Source organism: Dermochelys coriacea, chromosome 2, assembly GCF_009764565.3.
Source record: "Dermochelys coriacea isolate rDerCor1 chromosome 2, rDerCor1.pri.v4, whole genome shotgun sequence".
Lineage (NCBI taxonomy): Eukaryota > Metazoa > Chordata > Testudines > Dermochelyidae > Dermochelys > Dermochelys coriacea.
In genome coordinates, this window is record NC_050069.1 from 186,714,315 (window position 1) to 186,736,583 (window position 22,269).

Here is a 22,269-nt window from a genome sequence, read left to right on the forward strand (position 1 = left end):
GGGAGACGAGGGAGAGGCACCCTCCTGCACCAGACCCAAGGCACAGCGCTCCCTGCTTGGAGGCGGAGGGGGGGGGGGGTGACACGCGGCCTCCCCCGTGCACTGAAGTGGACGCTCTCTTAACCCCACCCCTGCTGTAGCCCACAGGCGCCCTGGGAGCCAGGCCCCTCCCCCGACAATGACTTACCCAAGCTGCTCTGCGGAGCTTCCTTTGCGTGTCGCTCTACTGCCGCCCGTTTCCTTTTCCAGCATGGATTGGTTTCTGCAGCGGTCAGTCTTAGGCTCCAACCAGTAGCGACGCAGGGTTAACGCAAGCGCTGTCCGTGCATATACGTCACAAATCAGCGTCGTCACTGAGGGCGGGTTGTAATACTGGTCACCATAGGGACAACCGTTCCCTGCACGCACCGAAGGCTTATCGCGAGGCGTGGGGCACTGCCTTTTGATTGGCTACCGTCTACTTTGCCTTTCTTGGAGGTCCCAATTGGACAGTCCTGCTGCCCGCCAACAAGCTCCAGCCAATCTTCCCTCTCGCTATGGCTAAGCCCCGCCCGGGGACCTGAACGGGGAAGGGGAAGTAGCCAACCGCCATGTTAGTATAGGTTCTGTAGCCGCGCTGGAGCGGAGAGCCTAGGAGAGCCCAGTCCCCCGAGCGCCTGACAAGGAGCAGGGCCACGTCTCGGAGCCCGACACGGGGACAGCGGCAGCGGGGCCGGGAGGGAAGCGGCGCCGGCGGCGGGTCCCCGCTCGGGCTGTAGCCGGCGGCGGGTTCCCGGGCGGGGGACGGTGCTGCTGCCTCTTCTCCCGTGAACGATGCGGCACCCGCCGCTGGGCTGGGTCGGAGCTCGGCCGGCGGCGGCCCCTTGCTGTGTCCGGGCAGAGGCCGCCGGGTCCCGGGCCCCACGCGGCGGCCGGGCGAGCGCAGGATGCTGAGGGCGGCCCCGCGCCCTGGTGCTGCTGCCGCGGGGAAAGGGCCCCCGCGGGGCTGAACGCGGACTCTCCCCTTCCTCTCCCGGGCTCTCGGCGCCTCCCCCGGGCCCTACCCGTCACCGCCTCCCACAGGAGTAGCAGCGGCGGCGGATCTGCTCCTCCCCTCCGGCCGCGCCGAGCGGCGGAAGATGGCGTGGGTGCTGAAGATGGATGAAGTGATCGAGTCCGGGCTGGCGCACGACTTCGATGCCAGCCTCTCCGGCATTGGGCAGGAGCTGGGAGCCAGCGCTTACAGCATGAGGTACCCGCCCCGCCACGCTCCCGGGCCCGTCGCGGCCAGGCAGCCCCGCTCCACAGTCTGCGTTGCACCTACCGCAGCTGCGGCGCTCCCGGAGCCTGGCCACATGTTAGGCACCAGGGCAGTGTGTGCCCGCTGCAGGGGGGAGGAAGCGCCTGTGTGGCAGAGAGCAGGCAGATCGCAGTCCCTTCCTGCTCCAGCATGTGCCCAGAGCTGCGCCTTGGGCGTTCCTCCTTCGAACAGAGACGATACCGCCATACCCCAGTAACGTGTACCGGGGTGGGGACGCGGGCGGGCAGATGGCACCGTCTAGAGTAGCCCATGTTTGCAGAGACTAGTGCAGCATATTGCTCTTGTGCAGCTTAGCTTCAGACGTCTCCAGGGAGGGGACTTCTGCAACCTGGGAACATTCCATATTAAGAAGTCTTTCCAAAGTGAAGGTTTAGATCTGTGGTCTACCCTAAATCTAGCTTTCTTGGTTTTTTTGCATCCTTCGCAGTGGTCGTCCGTCATGTTTCCCAAAATAGGTGTTACTCAGTTAAGCTGGTTTTATTTAGTGTTTCATTCTCTATCTTTTTCAGTTCCCTAATAACTTTTATTGCTCTTCCACGAGCTCTGTAGTAGCATTCTTTTCAGCATAGTATCTAGTTGTACTTTTATTAGGCATCTCATCTTCTACTTAATAATGGTGACTGTGTCTCTGTGCAACCTAAAATAGCGATGGCTTTTATTGTTTGTTCGGTTTTTTTTTTTTTTTTTTTTACCAAGTCACTTTTCCAGTTCATATCCAATTTTATAGTCTGTTCTCATTAGGTATATTTCCCCATTATGGGCTTCCAGGTGTTGTCTTCCTCTGAAAGTGTTTAAGGTGCCCATCACCATGGCATCTGGATGCACTTCAAATTTCAATGTTTATTTAGAATAAATAGATTATATTCTGTCTTCCCTCCTTTACTAATAAGACTAATCTAGCCAACCTTGAAGGGCAAAGATGGAGTAGTGGAAAACCTAGCCATAGGCTCAGTGCCAAGAGGTTCCAGATCTTGGTTGGGAAAGCTTAGTCAGAGACAGATCTCATATTGGGCAGTAAAGGCAACCAGGCATGGATATGTATCCAGTAGAACCTACTTTCAGAGGTGAGGGCCTGCTGTTGAGAATGCTGTCCTTCTGTGCACATCATCTTTGGACCAGACAAAGTGATTTTGATAAAAACAGATGACGTACTGGTGCATATGTGATGGCTTTTATTCAGTTTAAGATTTTGTCAAGTAACAAGTACCTTGAATTTAATGCACAAAAGAATTGGTATCGAATACAGTATGTAAAGCACAGGTGTTTATATACTCAGACATATGTGGCAAAACTGAACATTAGCTGAAGCTTCTGAGTGGTCTTCAAAGTCCAGGTATTCTAGTGTGTATACCTTCTAAGGTGATTTTCATTTAATTCACTTTACCTGCACTTTTAAAATAGCAATTTTTGTTAAAGGTCTGCCAATCTGAAAAATTAGTTTTTTGTTTTTTTTTTTTAAATCATCAAATTCACGGGTAGCTCCTTTCCACTTGAGGTTGTTGGTATTTATGCACTCAACTCTCCTTGAGTGGTAGCCCATCTTTCTGTCAAAATCTGCGATGCTTCATTTCATGGGGATGAAGTTGTGTGCCAAGTGGTGTAGGGCCTGCAGCTCTTTTCTGAGCTGTTTTTGTAATCGATTATTTCTGTGAGGTCTATTTTCTTATTGTCCATCTTTTTATTTTTCTTAGTTAAATTATTTTTGTTAATCATTTATTTCCTGTAGCTTATTAGTAGTTTTGGTTGCTAATACAACTCTTCTCTCAGGTATGTTTTTAAACACTTCTTATTCCCTGTAACCAGTCTGGCTAGCATTGACTCATTCTCCTTTTTCTTTATTTTTTAAGATTATTGTTCATGCTTCCTCTCAAACATCAGCTGATTTTATGTGCCCATTTTTTTGGTGCATTTTCTTTGTTTTATTTGAAAAAAAAGGTGTGTTATAAGTTTAAAAAAAACCCAGACTTTTGAGTAGTCATGTTAAAATGCGTTTTCTTCTAGTTCTTTATATTATCTCTCTGAGGAATTCTGATCTGAGCCTTGTTTATGATGCCTCTCCTTCCATGCTTATAGATTTTAATGCTTCATATTGAATGGTATTGTTTCTTAGCTCCAGTACTGCTGCATCCTGTGAATCCATTCCTTACTATGCTAATGCTCCTCTTTTCCCAGCCACATCTTCCTTTGTGTTGGGTACCTATCCTGAGATTTTGCTGTTTATAGATGATATAAATCATGATCTCATAAGAAGTTATCACTCAAATAGTAGCCATAGCAGCAGCACTTAAAACATTTTTAAATTAAAAATGTGTGAGTTGTGTATAAAAATTTAAAGTCAATATTGCATATATTTTTAGGGTTACAATAAAGGACAAACTAAGTATTTTTGGATAACCTATGGGCAAAAACATTAGCGTTATTTTGCAGTTTTCATCCCTAAGCATATGATCAAAGGAATTATCTAATTGTTTTATTCTTTGGGTAAAGTTCATAGTCAGTTACCTGTTACCTAACGTATCTGTTGTTGGTACCTAAAAACCCAGCATATTTGGGTGTTGTACCTGCAGTAGGACATAGGGTATGATTTGGGTTAATGATGGTGACATAAATGGAAAAATAAAAGCAAGTGATAGAATGTAAAGAATGTGACCATATGAGTCTCATTCTGTTGTGCTTGTTTTCATATGAGAAGTCCAATATTTGTAATCTCTGGAAGGAAGTGACAGAAGAATGTATTCATCTTTTGAAAAATAGGCTTGCTATATAGAAATAAGCCTCTAGATCATATGTCCATGCTCTGTCTCTCTAAAGGAAGACTAGCATGTGCTTCCTGCCCCATTGCCAGTCTTCATTATATATTTGGTCACCTGAACACTATTTTTCTATGTGGGGATTCTCACCCAAGTTGATGATCAGTTTATGTCCATAAGTACAAGATGTCAGCCAGTCCAGCATTTATCCAAATATAATAAATGTGGATGTCTATTGATCAATGACAGTAGGTTTTAAAGAGATGTTGTCAATCTGAAATTGAGTAATTTTAAAAATTTCCAGGTTTTAATGATGCTCTTTAAATAATAGATCAGAAAAAAAAAATTCTAAACTATATTTTTTAATTGCATGATCATCTGTTTAAGCATCTTTTATGCTACAGAGAAACTGACTCTACATATGAAACAGTGACACTTGATATGTACCTAATGCTGTTAAATGTACACACACGTACGTACACACACACACACACACACCAACCCCCCCCCCCCGAACTGGGGGGGCGGAAATACATCTTTTTTGCTAAATTCTTTCAGTGATGGTAATTTTGTTACAAGCAACTATACTAGGTATGACACTCTCATAGACACATGACATTAACTGCTTTTCAAGTCGGTCCTGTCAAAGTTCATGACCAAAACCAGTATAGTTCTGCAGCCCTGTGAAAACTGCATAACCTCTGTAAATGCTGAATACTCTGAAAGAGGGTTAACGTAATCCAGATGTAATAAATTTGGTTCTTTTGGGGCAAATGAGTTTTTTGTTGTTGTTGTTAGATTTTTTTTTTTTTTTTTTTTTTAAATAAGGCATCAGGTAGTGAAGGCTGTGTCGAGAGAAAATGTTTATCTAGGAAACTACTCACTGTTTCTGTGGTGGAATGAGAATTTTTTTCTTTCCATATCATAAGAGTCTTGAGCCTTCATTTAAATTAAATCAGATTACTAATATAGTTTTTTTCATGTTTTATGCTTAGTTTTTTCGTAACTGGCTAATTCTGTTTTAAAAAATAAAGATTTCAGTATTCATAAGTTACCTGCCAAAATATGGCCTACCATTTGGGGATTTGTATATTTAAATGCTTTAACTGAGAGCCAACTATAGCCATTAACAGTGGGCTAGAAAAAAAATCACGGAAATTCATGTGGGAAGTGTAATGCTTGTCAGTTGAATTGCTACTATTCAAAACTTAGTTTCTCTACTGCACACAAAGGTTTTGTCTACCTTTGGAAATTTAGCAGAACAGCTATTCTGAAATAGTTACTTTAGTATAAACCCCATGTGCAGATCTTTATTCTAGAAGTGGATTATGCTAAATCAGGAAAAAGTACTCTTACTCTGGAACAAGAGTCTTCACACCAGAATATACTATTCTGGTATAGCTATTTCAGTGTATTTCCAATTGTAGACAGTCCCTTAAAGGATCTGTTCATCTTGACTTTGCTGCAGCTTGGGAAAGTTAGGAGTGGCCTTGGGGTTGGAACTGAGTCTCTCTTCTTGGGAGTAAGAACCAAAACAAAGAATGGAGGTTGGGGAGCTTAAATTAACACACAAAGAAAAGGAGTACTTGTGGCACCTTAGAGACTAACAAATTTATTAGAGCATAAGCTTTCGTGAGCTACAGCTCACTTCACGAAAGCTTATGCTCTAATAAATTTGTTAGTCTCTAAGGTGCCACAAGTACTCCTTTTCTTTTTGCGAATACAGACTAACACGGCTGCTACTCTGAAACCTAAATTAACACAGTCACTCTTTCACCCTGACAGTATCTGAGGGAGCTCCTTACAGCCTGGGGAGTTCAAAAATAATCTATTCCCTTGCTAAGCGGAGGCCCTGCAATTGAACAAGATCCATGGACACTAGCTGGCTAGGACTCCAAGTCCAATTCCCCACTAATAGGGGTGGGGTGTGCGTGTTTAGATCTCACAGTTGGGGGTCCACCCTCCCCTTATCGATTATGTTGGTGTCTGGCTGATATGATTGTCTCATAGCTCTTCAGATCCTGATAAACTTTTCAAGCTCTGCACTAACAAAGTAAAAAAATGTAGGCAAGTGATTCAGTCTGCACTTCTCCTGTGTATTTGTGGGCACTGTTACTTTTGGCAGATCAAATTACTGTTTTATATAGTTCCTGTAACATTGCGTCGCTTTCTAAACAAACTTGAATCTTTGTCCAGACTTGTATAGTTACTCACATCAAATTTTCTAAGTCAGCAATTCTCAAGCTTTAGCAACCCGAGGATCCCCATTTTGATTTTAAATTTTTTGGGGACCCTCAATCCCCTCGCTAAGCCCCAGGCCCTGCCCCCATTCCACCCCTTCCCCCAAGGCCCCAGCCCTCCTCTTCCCCTTTTTTCTGCCCCCTCCCCAGTGCACCCCGTCCCCGCTTCTCCACCTCCCACCCAGCGCCTCTTGTATGCCGCTGAACAACTGTTCCCCAGCATGCAGGAGGCACAGAGGGAGGGAGGGCGGGGCAGGTGGAGTTGATCAGTGGGGCCCACGGACCCCAGTTTGAGAAACAACTTCTGCACTTCTTTTCTTTAAATATTATTTTTTGTTTGTCTGTTTTCTTCCACATGTAAATTGTGCTTTACATTTGTATGAATATAATCTTATTTTTATTGTGGTAGAGCCAAAAAGTCCTGCTCCAATTAGGATTGCAGTTTCGTTATACTGAGTGCTGGCAAAACATAGACACAATCCATGCCCTGAAGAACTTACAATCTAATAATGTATAGTATAAAAATATCATACATAAAACAATATGCATTACATATTACAAATACCTTTTTTAGAAAGATAAATTTATTTACATTTTTGTGGTCTTTACCATAACTAAAAATTTACAACAGAACAAAATGTTCTAGATCAGTGCTGTCCAACCTTTTCAGCCTGATGGCTGAACACATTTCTAAAAGGCCCAGGAGACACAGCTAGTACTTTAAGACAGATTCTGTTGAGCTTGCCTAGCTAGCTCCTATGCCTCCTTCCTTACAACCGCTGATGAAAGGTGTGTGTGGGGAACAGAGTGGTTGTTGCATACTGCTTTTCAGTATCCCCAGATGGCATTGATCCCATGACCATAACCAGCTGGCACAAGTTGGGGCAGCCAACTGGTTTCTCTAACCTGTGCTGAGATGGGCAGAGAACAAGGGAGATTTAACTGGTGGCTGATTCTCAGATTCTCCTTGCTCCTTTCCTGGATTGCTGTGGGTTGTATGAGAAAGGGGAGCCATCCTTTGCTAGGTGCTCTACTTGGCTCAGGCTCATAGCCAGTTGAGTTTCCATCCTGCTGTCTCTGAAGCTCCCACAGCCTGTCAGGGAAGAAGGCAGTGGAGTAGCCACTGTTGTTGTTCTCTCCTCTATAATGCAGCAGGGGACTTTCTGAGCAGCTGCTACAGGGAAGGGCCAGGGGCTGCTTGCTCTGAGTGCTCCCAACTCTCATCAGAGCTGTTACTTGGGTTGCAGGGAAAAAAGATTTGGGGGTGTGATGCTTTCTACCTCCTCCTTGTAGCTATGTGGCTGATTCAAGCACTTACTTTAACATTGCAGAGCTTTGCCTTGGGAGCACAAGTTTTACCTTATCAAATACTCATTAATACATACATTCACCCTCCGAAGTCACAATTTAGAGCCCGAAAGGCCACAAGTGACCTCTGGACTACAAGCTGGATATCAATGCACTGCATACTACATAAAAAGTGATGCTTGAAAAGATCGTTTGATCTAAAACAAACCAAAATTAAGAGTGGTCAACTATAAAGAGTCACTTTCGGTGATAAAATTCTTGATAAAATGATTTTTTGTTTATATAAATATGACAACTCCCCAATTGCTCTGTGGCCTTGGCAGCCAGTTGTTTTCTTCACAGAGGAAGTAGTTCAGAAGGGATTTGTATTTGGAAAGGGAGGTGACCTTGTGGACCAGGCAAGGAAGATGTTTCCAGGGGTAGGGCTGGCATAGAAAAAGATAGAGGTCACGGTGGGAAGGATGTGAAGACAAAATTGTCTGAAGCATAAAGTTGGGCATTGTTTGTTTGAAACAAATATTTAAGCTCTTTGCAGCTCAGCCATTCTGGTTTTCTCTATTGGAGAATAGGCACATTAATAAAAAGAGGTATTATATATATAAAAACTTCCACATTTTTAAGGTGGTAAAATGTTGCTCTCAAAAGTTAGAAGATGTCAGAATTAAGGTTGCCTGTAAGATGAATTTTCTTGGCAAAAAGTAGAGATTATGACTGCCACCTGTGCCAAAAGTGTAGAGAGTCCAGAGTGGTTAAAAAAACCTATGCTTTTTATTGAAATCAGATTTTTTGTTTACATTAAATATATTTTTATTTAAAAAATAAGCCTGTTTAAAATTAAATTTGAAATTTTGACTTAGGTGCTAAGCTTATGGTAATGTATAAATAAAAATATGTTGAATTAAGGTAAGAAATCTAGAAGAGGATAATAAAGTGAACCTGAAACCTTTAATAGATGGGTGTAGTGTCTATTTGATGGATCTTCTTGTCAAACACTTGCATAGTCCAGGAATAAAGCAAATTTTTGAAATTGTAAAATACTTCTGCAAGTCACTTTGCTGCAGCTTCACTGAAGACAGGAGGAGGATCAAAACTAATTCTGCCCCATGACGCAAGATGGAATTCAGAGGTTGACTATTTTGAGCTGTTTATTAAAAACTTGCCTATGCAGATGAAAATTTGTGAAGAAAAGCAGGGCAAAATAGACGGAACTATCGCAGCCAAAAGTAATCAATGTAAGACTGAACATAAGACTGCAGAGAAATGTAGAAGATATGCTAAATATACTGAAACCTATTTCTGTAGCATTGGACAAATTGCAGAAAGATCGTTGATCTATTGCTGATGCTGTTGAAATTTGGAAAGACCTTCAAAGAACACTGCAGGATATCCAACAACAAATTTAAATTTTGCAGTCAATGAGCAAGCAGATGGAGCAAGCATTTATTCCACCTAATTTTCTTGCTAGTATGCACAACATAAAGTATCAGTGTAGATGCCTAACAGCCAAAGAGGAAGATACTGTCATAGATCTGGATGTCTTATAGTCATCCATCAATCTTGCCATCCATAATAAATACCAGGGGTGGAAGAGACCCATGTTCAAGCAGTACATGTTTTACTACTGAAGTTCTAAATTGTATTTAGAAATGCACTGTATCCTGGTTAACAAAAAGCATAAAACTTAGTGTGAAGTTAGTTAAATTTTAATTGCAAAGCAATATGTTTTAATGATTAACAAATGAGAGTGAACTTTTTTTAGAAAAATTAAAAAGTACAAATGTAAAAAGATTAAAAATGAAGGCTTATATCAAGGTTTCTGCTTGCTGGTTTAAATCATGATTATAATCAGCAATTTAAATCACTTTGATTTAAACCAGTCCATCCTAAAAACTTTAGCTTTTTTTTTTTTTTTTTTAGACAGACTCTTACATGTTGTAACTGAGGTTTACTGGTCTATGAAGTTACGGATTCTTTCCATGTGAGCATGGTTTCGCACCCCATCTCTGTGTTAAATAAAACCTGTGGGAATATTCAGTCATAAAAACTGTGAGTGGTAAATAGGATGGCTTCCTCAATTATTGTGGAGAAAAATTTGAACAGCAGCTAGCCTTAAAGGCGATTTGTAAAGCTAAAACAAAAACAATTCATGCCTGGATGTATACTGAATGCCACCACTAACCAGAGTATGGAAGGCTTATGCAAGGAAATTAATTTCATTTACCTTGGGTGGAGGTGAGGGGGAGAAGAAACTTCCTTCTAAGTATCTTCTGTGTTTTATTTTAAAGCTAAGCTGTTAACCTACATCTGTACTATCTGGCTGCTGGAGGCATTCAGTTTGTATTTTCTAGGCTTAACTAAATTTTCATTGGATTTATCCAGTTCACCTTTAATTATTTAGAAGCTCTTTGCCACTGATGAGCATTGGTCTCTGGATTCTGACGTTGTCAACACTATATGCCAGATTCTCTGGCTTCTGAAAATTCCTCAGCACAAAAAACAATGTAGTACATATTAAATGAATTTTAAAAAGTTGCTAACTGATAGATCTCTAACAGTAGTTGTATATTGTTAATCGCCGTCTCTTGCCGATAGAAAAAAAGACATGTTTAAGTGATGATAATTATCTATTGGAACATATAACTGAAAGTGTAGTGGATTCTCCATCACTTGAAGTCTTTAAAACAAAATGGTCTTAATGGCTTAATCAAAAGTGGCTTAATCAGAAGTTATGGCTTTGTTGCAAGAATTATGGAGTAAATTTCTGAGACCTGTTATGCAGCAGATCAGACTAGATTATCATAAATGGGCCCTTCTGGCATTCAACATATTTGAAATAATACATGTTTTCCTGAAAGGTGCTTTCCACTGTATGTAGATCATGTGTGTGAGCAATATTTTAACAATGGCACAAGTTGCTACCTTGCAACAATAATTTTTTTTTTTTAATATGGCACCTCTAGATTCTAAAATTATGTGAACTTTTTTCAGTTCTGAGTGTGAGGTTACTGTTACCTGGGTATTGTTGTTTTTGCCTTCCATTTCCCCTCAAAAGGATTGCATGCTTTATGGAATATCCTTGTGGATTGTGGGGAGATGGTGTCTCTCCATCTGTCTTCAGCTTTTAAACTAACGGTCTAAAGATATCTTGAGTTAAACACTTTCCATTACAGAAGAACCTCAAAGTTATGAACACCTCAGATATGGAGGTTGTTCGCAACTCTGAACAGAATGTTATGGCTTTTCTTTCAAAAATTTTTACAACTGAACATTGATTTAATACAGCTTTGAAACTCTACTATGCAGAAGAAAATGCTGCTTTCCTTTTTTTTAGTAGTTTACGTTTAACACAGTACTGTACTGTATTTGGTTTTGTTTTGTTTTTTGGTCCCTGCTGCTTGATTATGTACTTCTGGTTACAAATGAGGTGTGTGGTTGACTGGTCAGTTTGTAATTCTGGTGTTTGTAATTCTGAGGTTCTAAAGTATTTTCTTTCATCACTTTCTATTCCTTTTCTTGATCTGGGAAAGGCTTTATATACCTAGAGTTGGCTGTTTTAGACAGGAATCAGCATAATTTACTAAACATTTAAATGAAAGTACATGCTTGGTAGCTGCATCCATATTGAAGGTGGCCTGAGTAGGAAGATTCACCTAGATGTCGAAGTGACTGCCAACAACCTTTGTTCAAAAACATGGGCAGAACAGGAGCCTTCAGTTGGATTGTTAGCCATATTGTCTGTGATTGCCACACTGGCAAGGTAAATCATCTTGCCAATTTAGTGTACGTACAGTAAAGCAGGCCACAAACTTCTTTCTTTCTTGATGTTAACTTTGAAGCTTGGCACCCTAACTTCCTCTAATAATCCTTCTTATTGTCTTTGGCTGCTGAAGTTTCACTCATTACTTGTCCTTTAAACCTTGTCTATGCTGTTCTTCTAATAGAACCTCCAGGAACTTGGTTACAGCCTGTTTCCAATTTATAATGTAGATAGTTTGTGTTTGTGTCTGTCTGTTTGGCAGTAATTTCACTAGGAAAGGGACTGTTGGTTTAGGTGCTTGAGATAACAAGTTGCATTGTAGGCACTGTGACAAAACTCTTCTTACTGCAAGTATAATGGCTTAGAAATTTGAGCTTAGTTCTTTCATTTAGGAGTGTGAACCCATAAGCAATATATCTTATAGAACCATTCAAGTAGGCATATCTCTTAACTTTGCTTCCCAGATGGAGAAACTGAAGCAGAGAGTCCAGTGACTTCAGAAGGTCAAAGTATATTAGTGGCAGATGAAAGAATAGAAACCATATCTCTTGACTCCCTCCCCAGTTCTAGACATAGTCTTATCTGCATTGGTAGTTTTGGGGAAAACTTCCCGTGTCTCGCTTCCATCTGTCCAGCTCCACCAGAGTCTAAAACTAGCAGATCTCATTCTTCTATACACCTCAGTTTTATTCACACATTGGAAGGGGAAAACAAGTTTTTCCACTGGATCAGCTCTCTTTAGTTTCGTAACTTTGAATGATCTAGTCCAGGGGTGGCCAACCTGAGTCTGAGAAGGAGCCAGAATTTACCAATGTACGTTGCCAAAGAGCCACAATAATATGTCAGCAGCCCCACATCAGCTCCGCCCCCTCCCCCCCCCATGCCTCCTACCTGCTGTTTTGCATGTGCAGGAAGCTCGGGGGGGGGATGGGGGACAAGGGAGAGCACAGCATGTTCGGGGAAGGAGTGAGGGCGTTGTGGGAAGGGGTGGAGTGGGGGCAGGGCAGGGAGTTGAACAGTGAGCACTCCCTGGCACACTGGAAAGTTGGCGCCTGTAGCTCCCGTCCCGGAGTCAGCGCCTATGCAAGCAGCCGTATATTAACCTCTGAAGACCCACATGTGGCTCTGGAGCCACAGGTTGGCCACCCCGATCTAGTCAGTGAACTGAACTAGTTAAATGAACTGCAATGAAGAAAATATTCCCTCTGAACCTGCACAACAGGCTACTGCTATCAAAAGCTGATTTAGCACTTCAGCAAACTCCGGTTCCCGGGGCTTGGCCAGTTACTTCAATCAGTTGAGTGGTTTGACTTTCTTTAAAACTTTGCAGCAGACATGTACTGCTTAATATTTTTTAATTTTAATTTAAATTATTAGATTATGGTAAATGTAGACCTTCTCATGGATTATCATTTAAATAGATTTACTTTTAAAAATTTAATCTCTTTAATTTTTTAAAAATCTGATTTAAATATATTTCTCATTTTTTAAATTGATTTTTATCCACTCAGCTTTTTGAAAATATTTTTCCTAAGGTGGTGGTGGTTCTAATTTTGCCTTTGTTTTGTAAGATAAATGCATGCTTCTTTCAGACTGACATTGTCGGGATTTTGTTTCAGTGATGTTTTGGCACTGCCAATTTTCAAGCAGGAAGATTCCAGCCTTCCATCAGACAGTGAGACCAAACATCCACCGTTTCAATATGTTATGTGTGCTGCAACATCTCCAGCAGTCAAATTGCATGATGAAACTCTTACTTACTTGAACCAAGGTTAGTATGCGTCTTCTGCATATGTTTACCGTGGATGTAGCTTGATGAATGTTGGGATGCTGAAAAGTATAGGGATTGTATCTTCATCTTTAGAATTTCCATGTGAAAATGAAAGACCAAGAGTGCTGGGGGAGGTTTCTGCTTACAGCTTATAGCTTTGGCTGTCAATTTCAGTGACATCTAGCAGTGCTTATGGTATTCCTCTTATGTCTTTCCTGTTCAGCATGCATGCCAGTATGTCCAACCCTTGTGACATAGGTCCATTTCAGCAATATACCATGGTCTAAGGGCAACATGTAAATATGCATTTTTTAAATTAAAAAAATAAATGTGCATTGCATCATATTTGCTTTTATCTACATATTCCTTGATAGTTTAATACAAATTGCTTGAATTTACCAACAATAAAAACTTACAGTTGGATCATTTATTTGGTCTGCAGTTATATGATGAAAGTGGCCTGGGGCTGTATTTTATCACTTTTGTAATGACATTACTAAAAAGTTACAGCATATAACGGCATGTCTAATGTTCAAGTTGACTTCAGTGGGAGCTGCTTGGTGCTTCACACTGTAGAAAATGAGGTAGGTAGGCAGGCATCTAACTACAGGCACCTAATTATGAAAATCTTGACCTTGATGTCTCAGATATCTGATTCGTCATTCTGCGTTTCTGCTTGTGGATGGATACATAAACAAATCCTCATTAGATGAGTAACTCTCAAGACTGCACAGGATGCTACTAAAATAAGGCTTTAGCAACCGCTACATAGGGATCAGATAGGACTGGCCACTACCGATAGTATTTTAATGTTTTGTTCCCCACTGGCTTCCTAGGAAGTCTCCTTCTACCTTAAACTTAAAGCCCAAGCACTAGACCACTGGGACAATCTAAGAACAGCTAAGAAGAGGTGGTAACAAAATGCATCATGAAATTTCAGCGTTGGGGGCAGAGGAGTTAGAGAAGCCAGCATATATGCAGAGGGTAGTAACTAAACATCCAGAAGGTTAAAAGTGCACCCAAAACAGTAAGTAAATCTTTTAGGTATTACTCTGCAAAAGTATTTTGGTAGCTACAAAGCAGTAGGAGTACCTAAAGCCAGAAAAATCTAAAAAATTAATATTAATTTTAAGTTTAAAGGTGGAGGGAATCCTTCTGTGAAGGAAACGTGTAGGGATAGAAGAAATACCACTACTGAGAGGAGACTGCAAGTATTGGAAAAAGATACTGAAATTATTTTGCTTCATGGAAAACAAAGGTCAACCTTACTTGTATGTAATGAACTAGAAAATCAAGCTTGAAAGACCTGCTACCATACTAATATGAAAGTGAAGTGTTTCACATTTTAAAGGATACTGTCTGAATTTTTTGTACCTGCAGGTAGCACTCAAAATGAATATAAATAGAAAGATTTGGTATAGATGGGATACTTCACAATTTTTTTAACTTCATGCGTTTGACATTTTATATATAATAGGTTTAATTGTCTCCCCTTTATAGCTGATCAGTTTCTCTTTGTGTGGTTTTTCACCCAACAATAAAGGAAAGAGACATCATTTTTAAGAGTATGAAAATGTGATTTGTAAATGCCCCCAAATGGGGAAGGAGACGCAGGGACAGATGTTACTATCTGAAACTAATTTTAATTAAAATTGAAAAAATTCACTAGACTTTAAGGTGGTGTCTTCTTTTTTTTAAATGATTGGTTAGGTTAGTTATTTGGCTGATGTTTTCATTGAGTGTTTGTTTTTTGAGATCCTTCAAAAGTGAAAATCATTGTGATCTTAAATGGCTGTTAGCCAGGGCTCAAACATCTGTGTAACAATGTAGGTTACTGTCAAGTCTTGGAAAGCTATTTATGACTGACGTATATTTGAAAGGTAAATGCAGAATGTTCTATCTGGGCAAACGTTTACACGATAACACCAAAATAAAGTACTTTACTGTCTCTCTCACTTATAGGAAGCCAGTTAGATTATTTGTCATGCGAGTCTTGACATTTTATCTAGTAGCCTATGATAGAAAGATCTAGGGAAGTCCTTTCCACTAAACTTCACCAGTCAGTAGACAAACTTGGGAAGGTTTTCTCTTGCTGAGCTTAAGGGAAGAAATGCTACCATAGTGGGTAAGTTAAAAATAAAACTTATAAGCCAGAGGTTCTCAAACTGTGGTCCGTGAGCTCCATTCAGGTGGTCCACGGATAGTTCCCTCTAAGGTGCGTGTCTGGGCAGTCGCACATGAGAAAATGAAGTGCCACCCACTTAATTAGTGGAGCCGCACAGGCATGGCTCCACTAATCAGGTGCCTGGACCCTGGAGAAGAGACACATGTAAGGTGAGGTGGAGGCCTTGGAGGGCAATAAAGGGTAGGTGGGAGGGGGCAGTGGGGTGAGAAGACAGAATGGGGGAAATCTAGGACATGCAGGGCTGCGGCGGCAAGAGAAAGAGGCAACTTTTCCCAGCTCCAGGGCTGTGGTGCTGGGAAGAGATGGCCTCCTTCCCAGCCCCAGCGGGGAAGAGAGGGCACATCTGTTGCATTAGAAAGGTAAGACTACTGATAATAAAATACGAGTTGTGTGCTTTTATTTGTAGAAAAAAAAAGTTTATTATAAAGTTGTTTTATTTTATTTAGCGCTTTTATCCAAAGTGCTTTACAATAGTTAGCCAACAGTACAAACAGCATTTGGAAAGATCATTAGGTGGTCCGCTGAGACCCTCAGCAATTTTCGAGTGGTCCGTGGAAAAAAAATGTTTGAGAACCACTGATATAAGCCATTAGCAGTCTACTAATACCTTATGCTTTTTGCTACAAGAAGGTAGCCTTTTGCATTTTATTATTTCCACATCATATGATGGTTTGGTGCTAATTGTTTTCATTATAGGAAAAGGCAAGGAGAATTTGATTTTTCCAGTGATACTCCCATTTGTTTGCTGTTTGTTGGTTTTGCAGTTTTGGTCCAATATTCTGCATGAACTGGTACAGGCTTTAAATCTGTGAACAAATTGTCAGAGTTCAGCATTTCTATATAAATAAAATGTCTGACTTTTTTTTGCCATTCACTGATACCAGCCTTCTGTGTTTGTACGTGAGACAGTTTTACTGTTACTAAATTCTTCCGTGTAGTAGGTTTATCTTTGTATGCCATTTATTAAAATTTAAGAAGGGTAACAGAACAACCAAGCAGGGTTAGGAAGTTTCCTTTGGTGTGAGGTCTAAGTAAACTTTTCATTTTACTCGTACAGTTTTAGGAAAGGGTGAAGGTAAATTGTTCTGAGTGGTGATTCACATTCACAATATCTTGTAAGTTCCAAGGTTATTCCCTCTCCTCCCCTCAAGTTTGTCCCTTCAGGAACCTTTTTTAGTGTACCTAAAGTTATCCTTTCATGACCTTTCTAGTAGGCTATTAAAAGACCTTGATAAATGCAGTAAACTTATTTTGAAACCTTATTTGAAGTGAGTGTCTGATACAACCACCACTGTGCTCCTGCTTGTTCTCCTTTTTTTGATATTTGCCTTCATCCCCTGCTCCAGTTCTTCTTGTTCCTGCTATGTCTGTTAGTTGATCTTAATGCTTGTGTTAGGACATGTTTAAGTAGCATGAGATTGTGCTGTTGAAATTCAAGTTAGTGGATGGAAATGTTTTTAACTGTCTGAGGCCCAGAATCTATGTATGCAGACTGTATCTAAATTTAATACTGGCATGATGACTGATATCTTCAAATTTCCACATCAATAAGGTCACTATGGATCTCATCTTGTGGCATTTATATTTATAACCTAGTCTCTCTGTGTTTGTTTTAAGCACCTTGAGATTAATAGCAGTTTTTATGTGATTTGAATAAAAGACCATAATATATTCTCTGTGTTATGTAAGAGGTCTGACTAGATCATAATGCTCCCTTCTGACCTTTAAAATATTTGGAATGGGGGGGTATGTGTACTGCAAGTATTTGTTTTGGATCTTCCAAGATGGAAGGGATCACTTATAATCAAGAAGGATTTAACTAAAATAAATGCTTCTAAGAAAATATTTTACATGTAAGTACATTGTTTGAGCTCTAAGTACGGAATGTGAAAGGGAATTTGTGTGGGACTGTTCTGTCTGGGTCTTTCAGATTGCATTTCCATCACTGGTATCTCTGTGAAGAATATATGTAATTTTTTATGAATAGTTCAGGAAAATACCTAATTTTATTATAATAGCAATGGGCAATATTATGAAGGGGCTGTGTTGTGCTAGGTGTTGCACAAGGTTAGTAGATATGAGGTTCTTGCCCTAAAGAGCTTAGTCTAAAAGAAATATAAATTGTTACTGCTTTGTGTAGTTTTGTAAATAGCTTTGTTGGCTAGTCATACATTTCTTTTGATCCTCTAGGCTAGTGTTTTGGAATCCAAATGTTTAAAGTTATTTGTCTTTATAAATACTTGATTAAAGTTTCTGGGATAGACCAACCACTAATTGAAAGGGTTCAGTCAAAACTTCCTCTTATGGAAAAATTATTCCATAATTGTCCAGTTCAATGTTCTTAATATTCCTTTGAAGTGTCTAGTACTGGCCACAGTCAGTGTCTCAGTATTTAACTATATGGCCTGATTTTCTGTGTAACAACATTCAAGCGCCAAAAGCTTCGCTCTTGGACTTCTTTGGAGTAAATGTAGTAACGTTTAATGTTTGATTAGGTTACTGGATGTGAGTATACATTAAAACTAAGTGAATTCTGTGCATCTTGGGTGTTAATATGGTACCAGTCACTGTAGTATCTAAGCAAAGGAATTGAGCTATGAATTTAGCTGATTGTCAGTTATGTCTTAGTTTCATACGTCGTTGGTTGTCTTGAATATGTGGTTAGGGAATGCCAAAGTATGGCAAGTGTTGCCCTGAATCTGCTAGAGATATGTCATCTGCTAACATAATCCTTAGATAAACACAGTCTTTACTCTTAATTACATAATGCTTCATCCAACATGACCAGCTGACAAGGTGATATAGGCAAGTCTGATTCTCAGTTGGTGCTGACTGAAACATCTCCGGGCTTGTCTACACTACAAATTTAAGGCAACTTAAGGCAGCCTAGTCGACATAACTGTAGAGGTGTACACACTGCAATGTTCCTCCCGCTAGTTTTACTCTTCTACTGTGCCGACATAATAAAACCACCTTGACAAGAGGATGACATAGTGTCAGTGTAGACTATGCGTTGCTTATGTCACCCTATGTGGTCTCCAGGAGGTGTCCCACAATGCTCATTGTGACCGTTCTGGTCACCGTTTTAAACTCCGCTGCCCTGCAGCCAGTATACAGGCATGCACCCCTATCCTTTTAAAGCCACAGGAAGATTTGAAATTGCTCTCTTTGCTCAGTGTGGAGAGCTCATATAACTACTGCCCAGCTGAGCATGCCAGCTCCGCGCAGCAAACATGCTCCTCCCAGGAGTATGTAAAGGTGCTGGATCCCCGGGGTCTGTGCGCAGAGAAGGCTCTGCAGGCAGAGCTCCACTCCAGCTGCAGGAACTTGTTCGGGGACTGGAGGAAAGGCCCTATAATAGGGACATGCAGCAGTGCTGTGTAAAAAGTCAGAGCTGCGGCAGGCATAGCAGAAGGCAAATAGTCAATGTGGTGCAGAGCTGCAGATGTGCTGCTTCTACAAGGAGGGGTCTGGGATCAGGGTTGTGGAGTTGATGGGAAGAGCAGTCAGGGTGCTTAACCTCTGCCTCTGGGAAAAGAGGCCTGGTTTTAAGGAAGAATGAAAAGAAACAGAATTAACATTCCCTGGACAAGTAAAAACAGACATTACTGGCATTCACATTTTCAAACAGATGTCAATTGCATAGGGCTAACTTTCTGATGAATGGAGGAGGTAGCACAATGCACACAAACGATACCAGGCTCAGCACCCTACAGCAACACACACTACTGTGGTTCATTGTTAAAATGCTCCTTCGAAGCCTCCCTCAACCAAATAGCTCCCTGTTGAGCTCCTCTTTTATAGCCTGGTGTTCATAACACACAGCAAAATGCTTAAGGACAGTGCAGGATCCATGCTTTCTGGCAGAGATGGCTGGCGCGCAGGTTACCAGAGCAGCTGAAAATCAGCTAGAAACTTAGTAGGATGCCAATGGAATGATGGGATTGAGAAACCTGCGTCATGTGACACTGAACCTGTCCCCATGAGGCATTGCAAACCCTTCCAAAAACAACCTGCGGCCAGTTGCACGGTGGGATAGCTACCCACAGTGCACTGCTCTGTGTCAATGCAAGAGCTGCTACTGTGGATGCGTTCCACCGACATAAGGAGCATAGGATATGCTACAGCATTTTAATTACAGCGATGGCTGTACGTCGACATAACTAAGGTCACCTTAACTTTTTAGTGTAGACATAACCTCAGATATTGAAAGAGTCCTGGTTATTGCCTCCTGGGATTTTGAAAGGCTTAGATGAAAGAGGTAAAATTAAGATCTACTGAGTAAATCTGTTAGGGTAGTGGCTTGGAGCTGTAGGTGGGAATTTTCCGAGTTGTGTGCTTTGCAATAGGATGTGGGTTGGATGGGTAGACTCCAGAATGTTGTTTGATCCACAGATTTCATGAGAATACTATGAACGGTAAGCATACCGCATGAAAACAAAGTTCTTTGGCTTCCTTAACACTGCTTGCCTAATAGCTTTTGTGAAGGCAAAAGAAGGTTTGATTTTTGTGTGTTTGATAGACCCAGGGACCTCTTGTTCTGTTGCCTTTACTCTGGTGGTATGAAGAGTGGAAATAGGGGTACAGGGAGAGGCAGCCAGTAAGACAAGTGCTCCTCCTAATGCCGTTCTAACTATAGGAGTGGATGTGTGCTCAAAACATTCCACATAAAATTCCCGCAGTATTGGTACAGCTGCACCATTGCAGTACTCTGTGTAGACCTGGCCTTAAATGTTCTTAGAACAAATAAAAAGATGCATTTGATTTCAATTTCAACAAAAAATAGACTACTAGGTGTGATTGAAAGGAGAGGTAGCAAAGGGTATTTAAGAAAGAAAGGGAACTGTTTTTAGGAATTGGGGATTCGTTTTCCAATTTACTGAATACTGTAACATTTTAAACTACTAGATTTACTGTAACAAATGCTTGATCTGCTTTCCATTTTCCTTCTCTGGTACACATAACATCATAAAGTGCTTACAATGTGAAAGGCCACCAGATTTATGGGCTTGATTTTTTTTGTGTTTGTATTTTATATGATATAGATATAGATAATAAAAAAATAATACAGGGTTCTGGTGTACACTAAGTGTCATTCTTTTTTAACTGGAAGCGCATAGTCGGGAGTAATTTCTTCCTAAAAGTTACGGAGCAACGGCATGAGTGTGGGATGAGGAACTGATTCTCAAATTACTTGTTCTGCTCTTGCACTGTTTACGAAGGATGTAAAGCTGATGCTTTTCGCTTATAGCCTTTGCTGGTGGTATCTGGTAAAACAAGCCAGCAAATGTAATGTCTGTGCAGTTGATGTTGGGGAATAAAGAAAGTTTAGGAGAACTCAGAATGGTGGAGTAAATTCAGTGCGTCCTAGTGAACCTTTTAAGATCTCTGTTTTCTCCTGCCTCCCTGAATAGGAACAAATTTAGCCTTGCCAATATGTAGTGTTTCAGTCTAGGAGGAAAAATGCTGCTTATCAGTTTTAGATAAATTGCTCCTAGCTTCTTCTGTACTGAAACAAACTCAGTAAAGCATAGCATGATTCATCAAGCTCTTGCTTATTGAAATAACTTTTAAAGACTGCCACTTTCAGAAAGTTATAGGAAGGGATTTTACCCCATAGGCAGCATATGTTTAAGGCAACTTAAAATGGAGGCAATCAGAACATAAAGGCAGCTGTAAATGGTATACATGGTACTTGTGAGAATATTCTATTTTGTCATCAACATATTGCCTTTCAGCTATTTCAGATATAAAGGAATTCAACTTTCGGTGTGGTCTGTTCCTTTCTGCCAAAAAGGCATAAACACTTGCACTAGACATAAAGTAGGATACCTAGGGTTTGGAAGTATCAGTAGTTTCAGCAGTACCGTAAAAGTTTCACTTTATTCTTATGCAACCAGCTAGAATATGCAACCAGCTATAGCTCTCCATAAGAGTTCCTTAACCTTATGTTACTACAACGTGCTGAATAGAAACCAAATATTCTCTGGGTTAAAGGGAGAGAGGCTTTGTATGTCACCTTTTCATTGATACAAACTTTTTTCTCTAAAGGTCAGTCCTATGAAATACGGATGCTAGATAATCGGAAGATTGGAGACATGCTGGAGACCAGTGGAAAGCTAGTGAAGGTGAAGTAGAGTTGTTCTCTAAATAATAGTAATGAGAGATTGCTGCTGGTTGACAAGTTAGTCCAGTGGTTTTCAACTTTTTTTCTACTCTTGCTCCACATTGCAACAGGAAAAAAATTTGGAACCCTTTCTCCCCCAAATCTCTTAATCTAACCATAAAGAAAGTAGAAGCAGTCACAACCTGCAGGTTTCAGAGTAGCAGCCGTGTTAGTCTGTATTCGCAAAAAGAAAAGGAGTACTTGTGGCACAGAACCTCATAGATAAAATCAAATCTGAGTGACCTGACATAATAAATAAAACTTAAGTGGTATCTTAAACCTATGGTGTGCACACGTTGCATACTCTGTCCATTTCTAGTCGCCCCATCTCAAAGGATATAGTGGAACTGGAAAAGGTTCAGAGAAGAGCAACAAAGATGATCAGGGTTATGGAAGCTGTTGCATTGTGGGAAAGGGAAAATAACATTTGTCTATTCACTTTTTCCACACTAGTCATATTTGTTTAGACTGTTATCATATCCCATTTTAGGTGCCTGTCTTTTTTTCTAAGATAAACAGTCCTAATCTTTGTAGTCTCCTCTGGTATGGAAGCTGTTCATATTTTGAAGGAATGCTATCAAGATGGTGGTTCTAAAAATCAGATATTCTTTTGGTCTGCATATTAAGTTTTTTACCTTCAACTGACCTGTCCTGCTGACAGAAGAGAAGAACATTCTATATGTATATAGCAAGGCCCATAAGAAGGCAGTTTTAAAAAACCCTAAACAGTGTCTCACCTCTTTGATTTCCATTGCAACCCATCTTCTATCTTGCAGGCTTCAGTCTCTTCGG

General features: G+C 40.6%; 2 protein-coding genes across 9 annotated transcripts in view; one reads left to right on the top strand and one right to left on the bottom strand.

Moving 5' to 3' along the window:
• FBXL2 (F-box and leucine rich repeat protein 2) overlaps positions 1-22,269 on the bottom strand; it is a 463,505-nt gene that overhangs the window by 273,436 nt on the left and 167,800 nt on the right. The window contains exon 17 of one of the 2 annotated variants that reach the window (XR_006279233.1): positions 15,792-16,117. The exons of the other annotated variant lie outside the window; for it this stretch is intronic. The gene's annotated coding sequence lies outside the window, so the exon portion shown is untranslated. Of the gene's footprint in view, positions 1-15,791; positions 16,118-22,269 lie in introns of those variants that run through there. 2 annotated transcript variants of the gene reach the window in all.
• UBP1 (upstream binding protein 1) overlaps positions 555-22,269 on the top strand; it is a 62,282-nt gene continuing 40,567 nt past the window's right edge. For 2 of the 7 annotated variants that reach the window (XR_005291392.2, XM_043508836.1), the window contains exons 1-3: positions 555-1,231; positions 12,975-13,126; positions 21,363-21,439. Coding sequence is in view for 6 of the 7 variants with exons in the window: in XM_043508836.1 (XP_043364771.1) it covers positions 1,119-1,231; positions 12,975-13,126; positions 21,363-21,439 (342 nt within the window). In the remaining variant the exon portion in view is untranslated. The remainder of the gene's footprint in view (positions 1,232-12,974; positions 13,127-21,362; positions 21,440-22,269) is intronic. The other 5 variants (XM_038392194.2, XM_043508839.1, XM_043508837.1 and 2 more) reach the window with 4 other exon arrangements.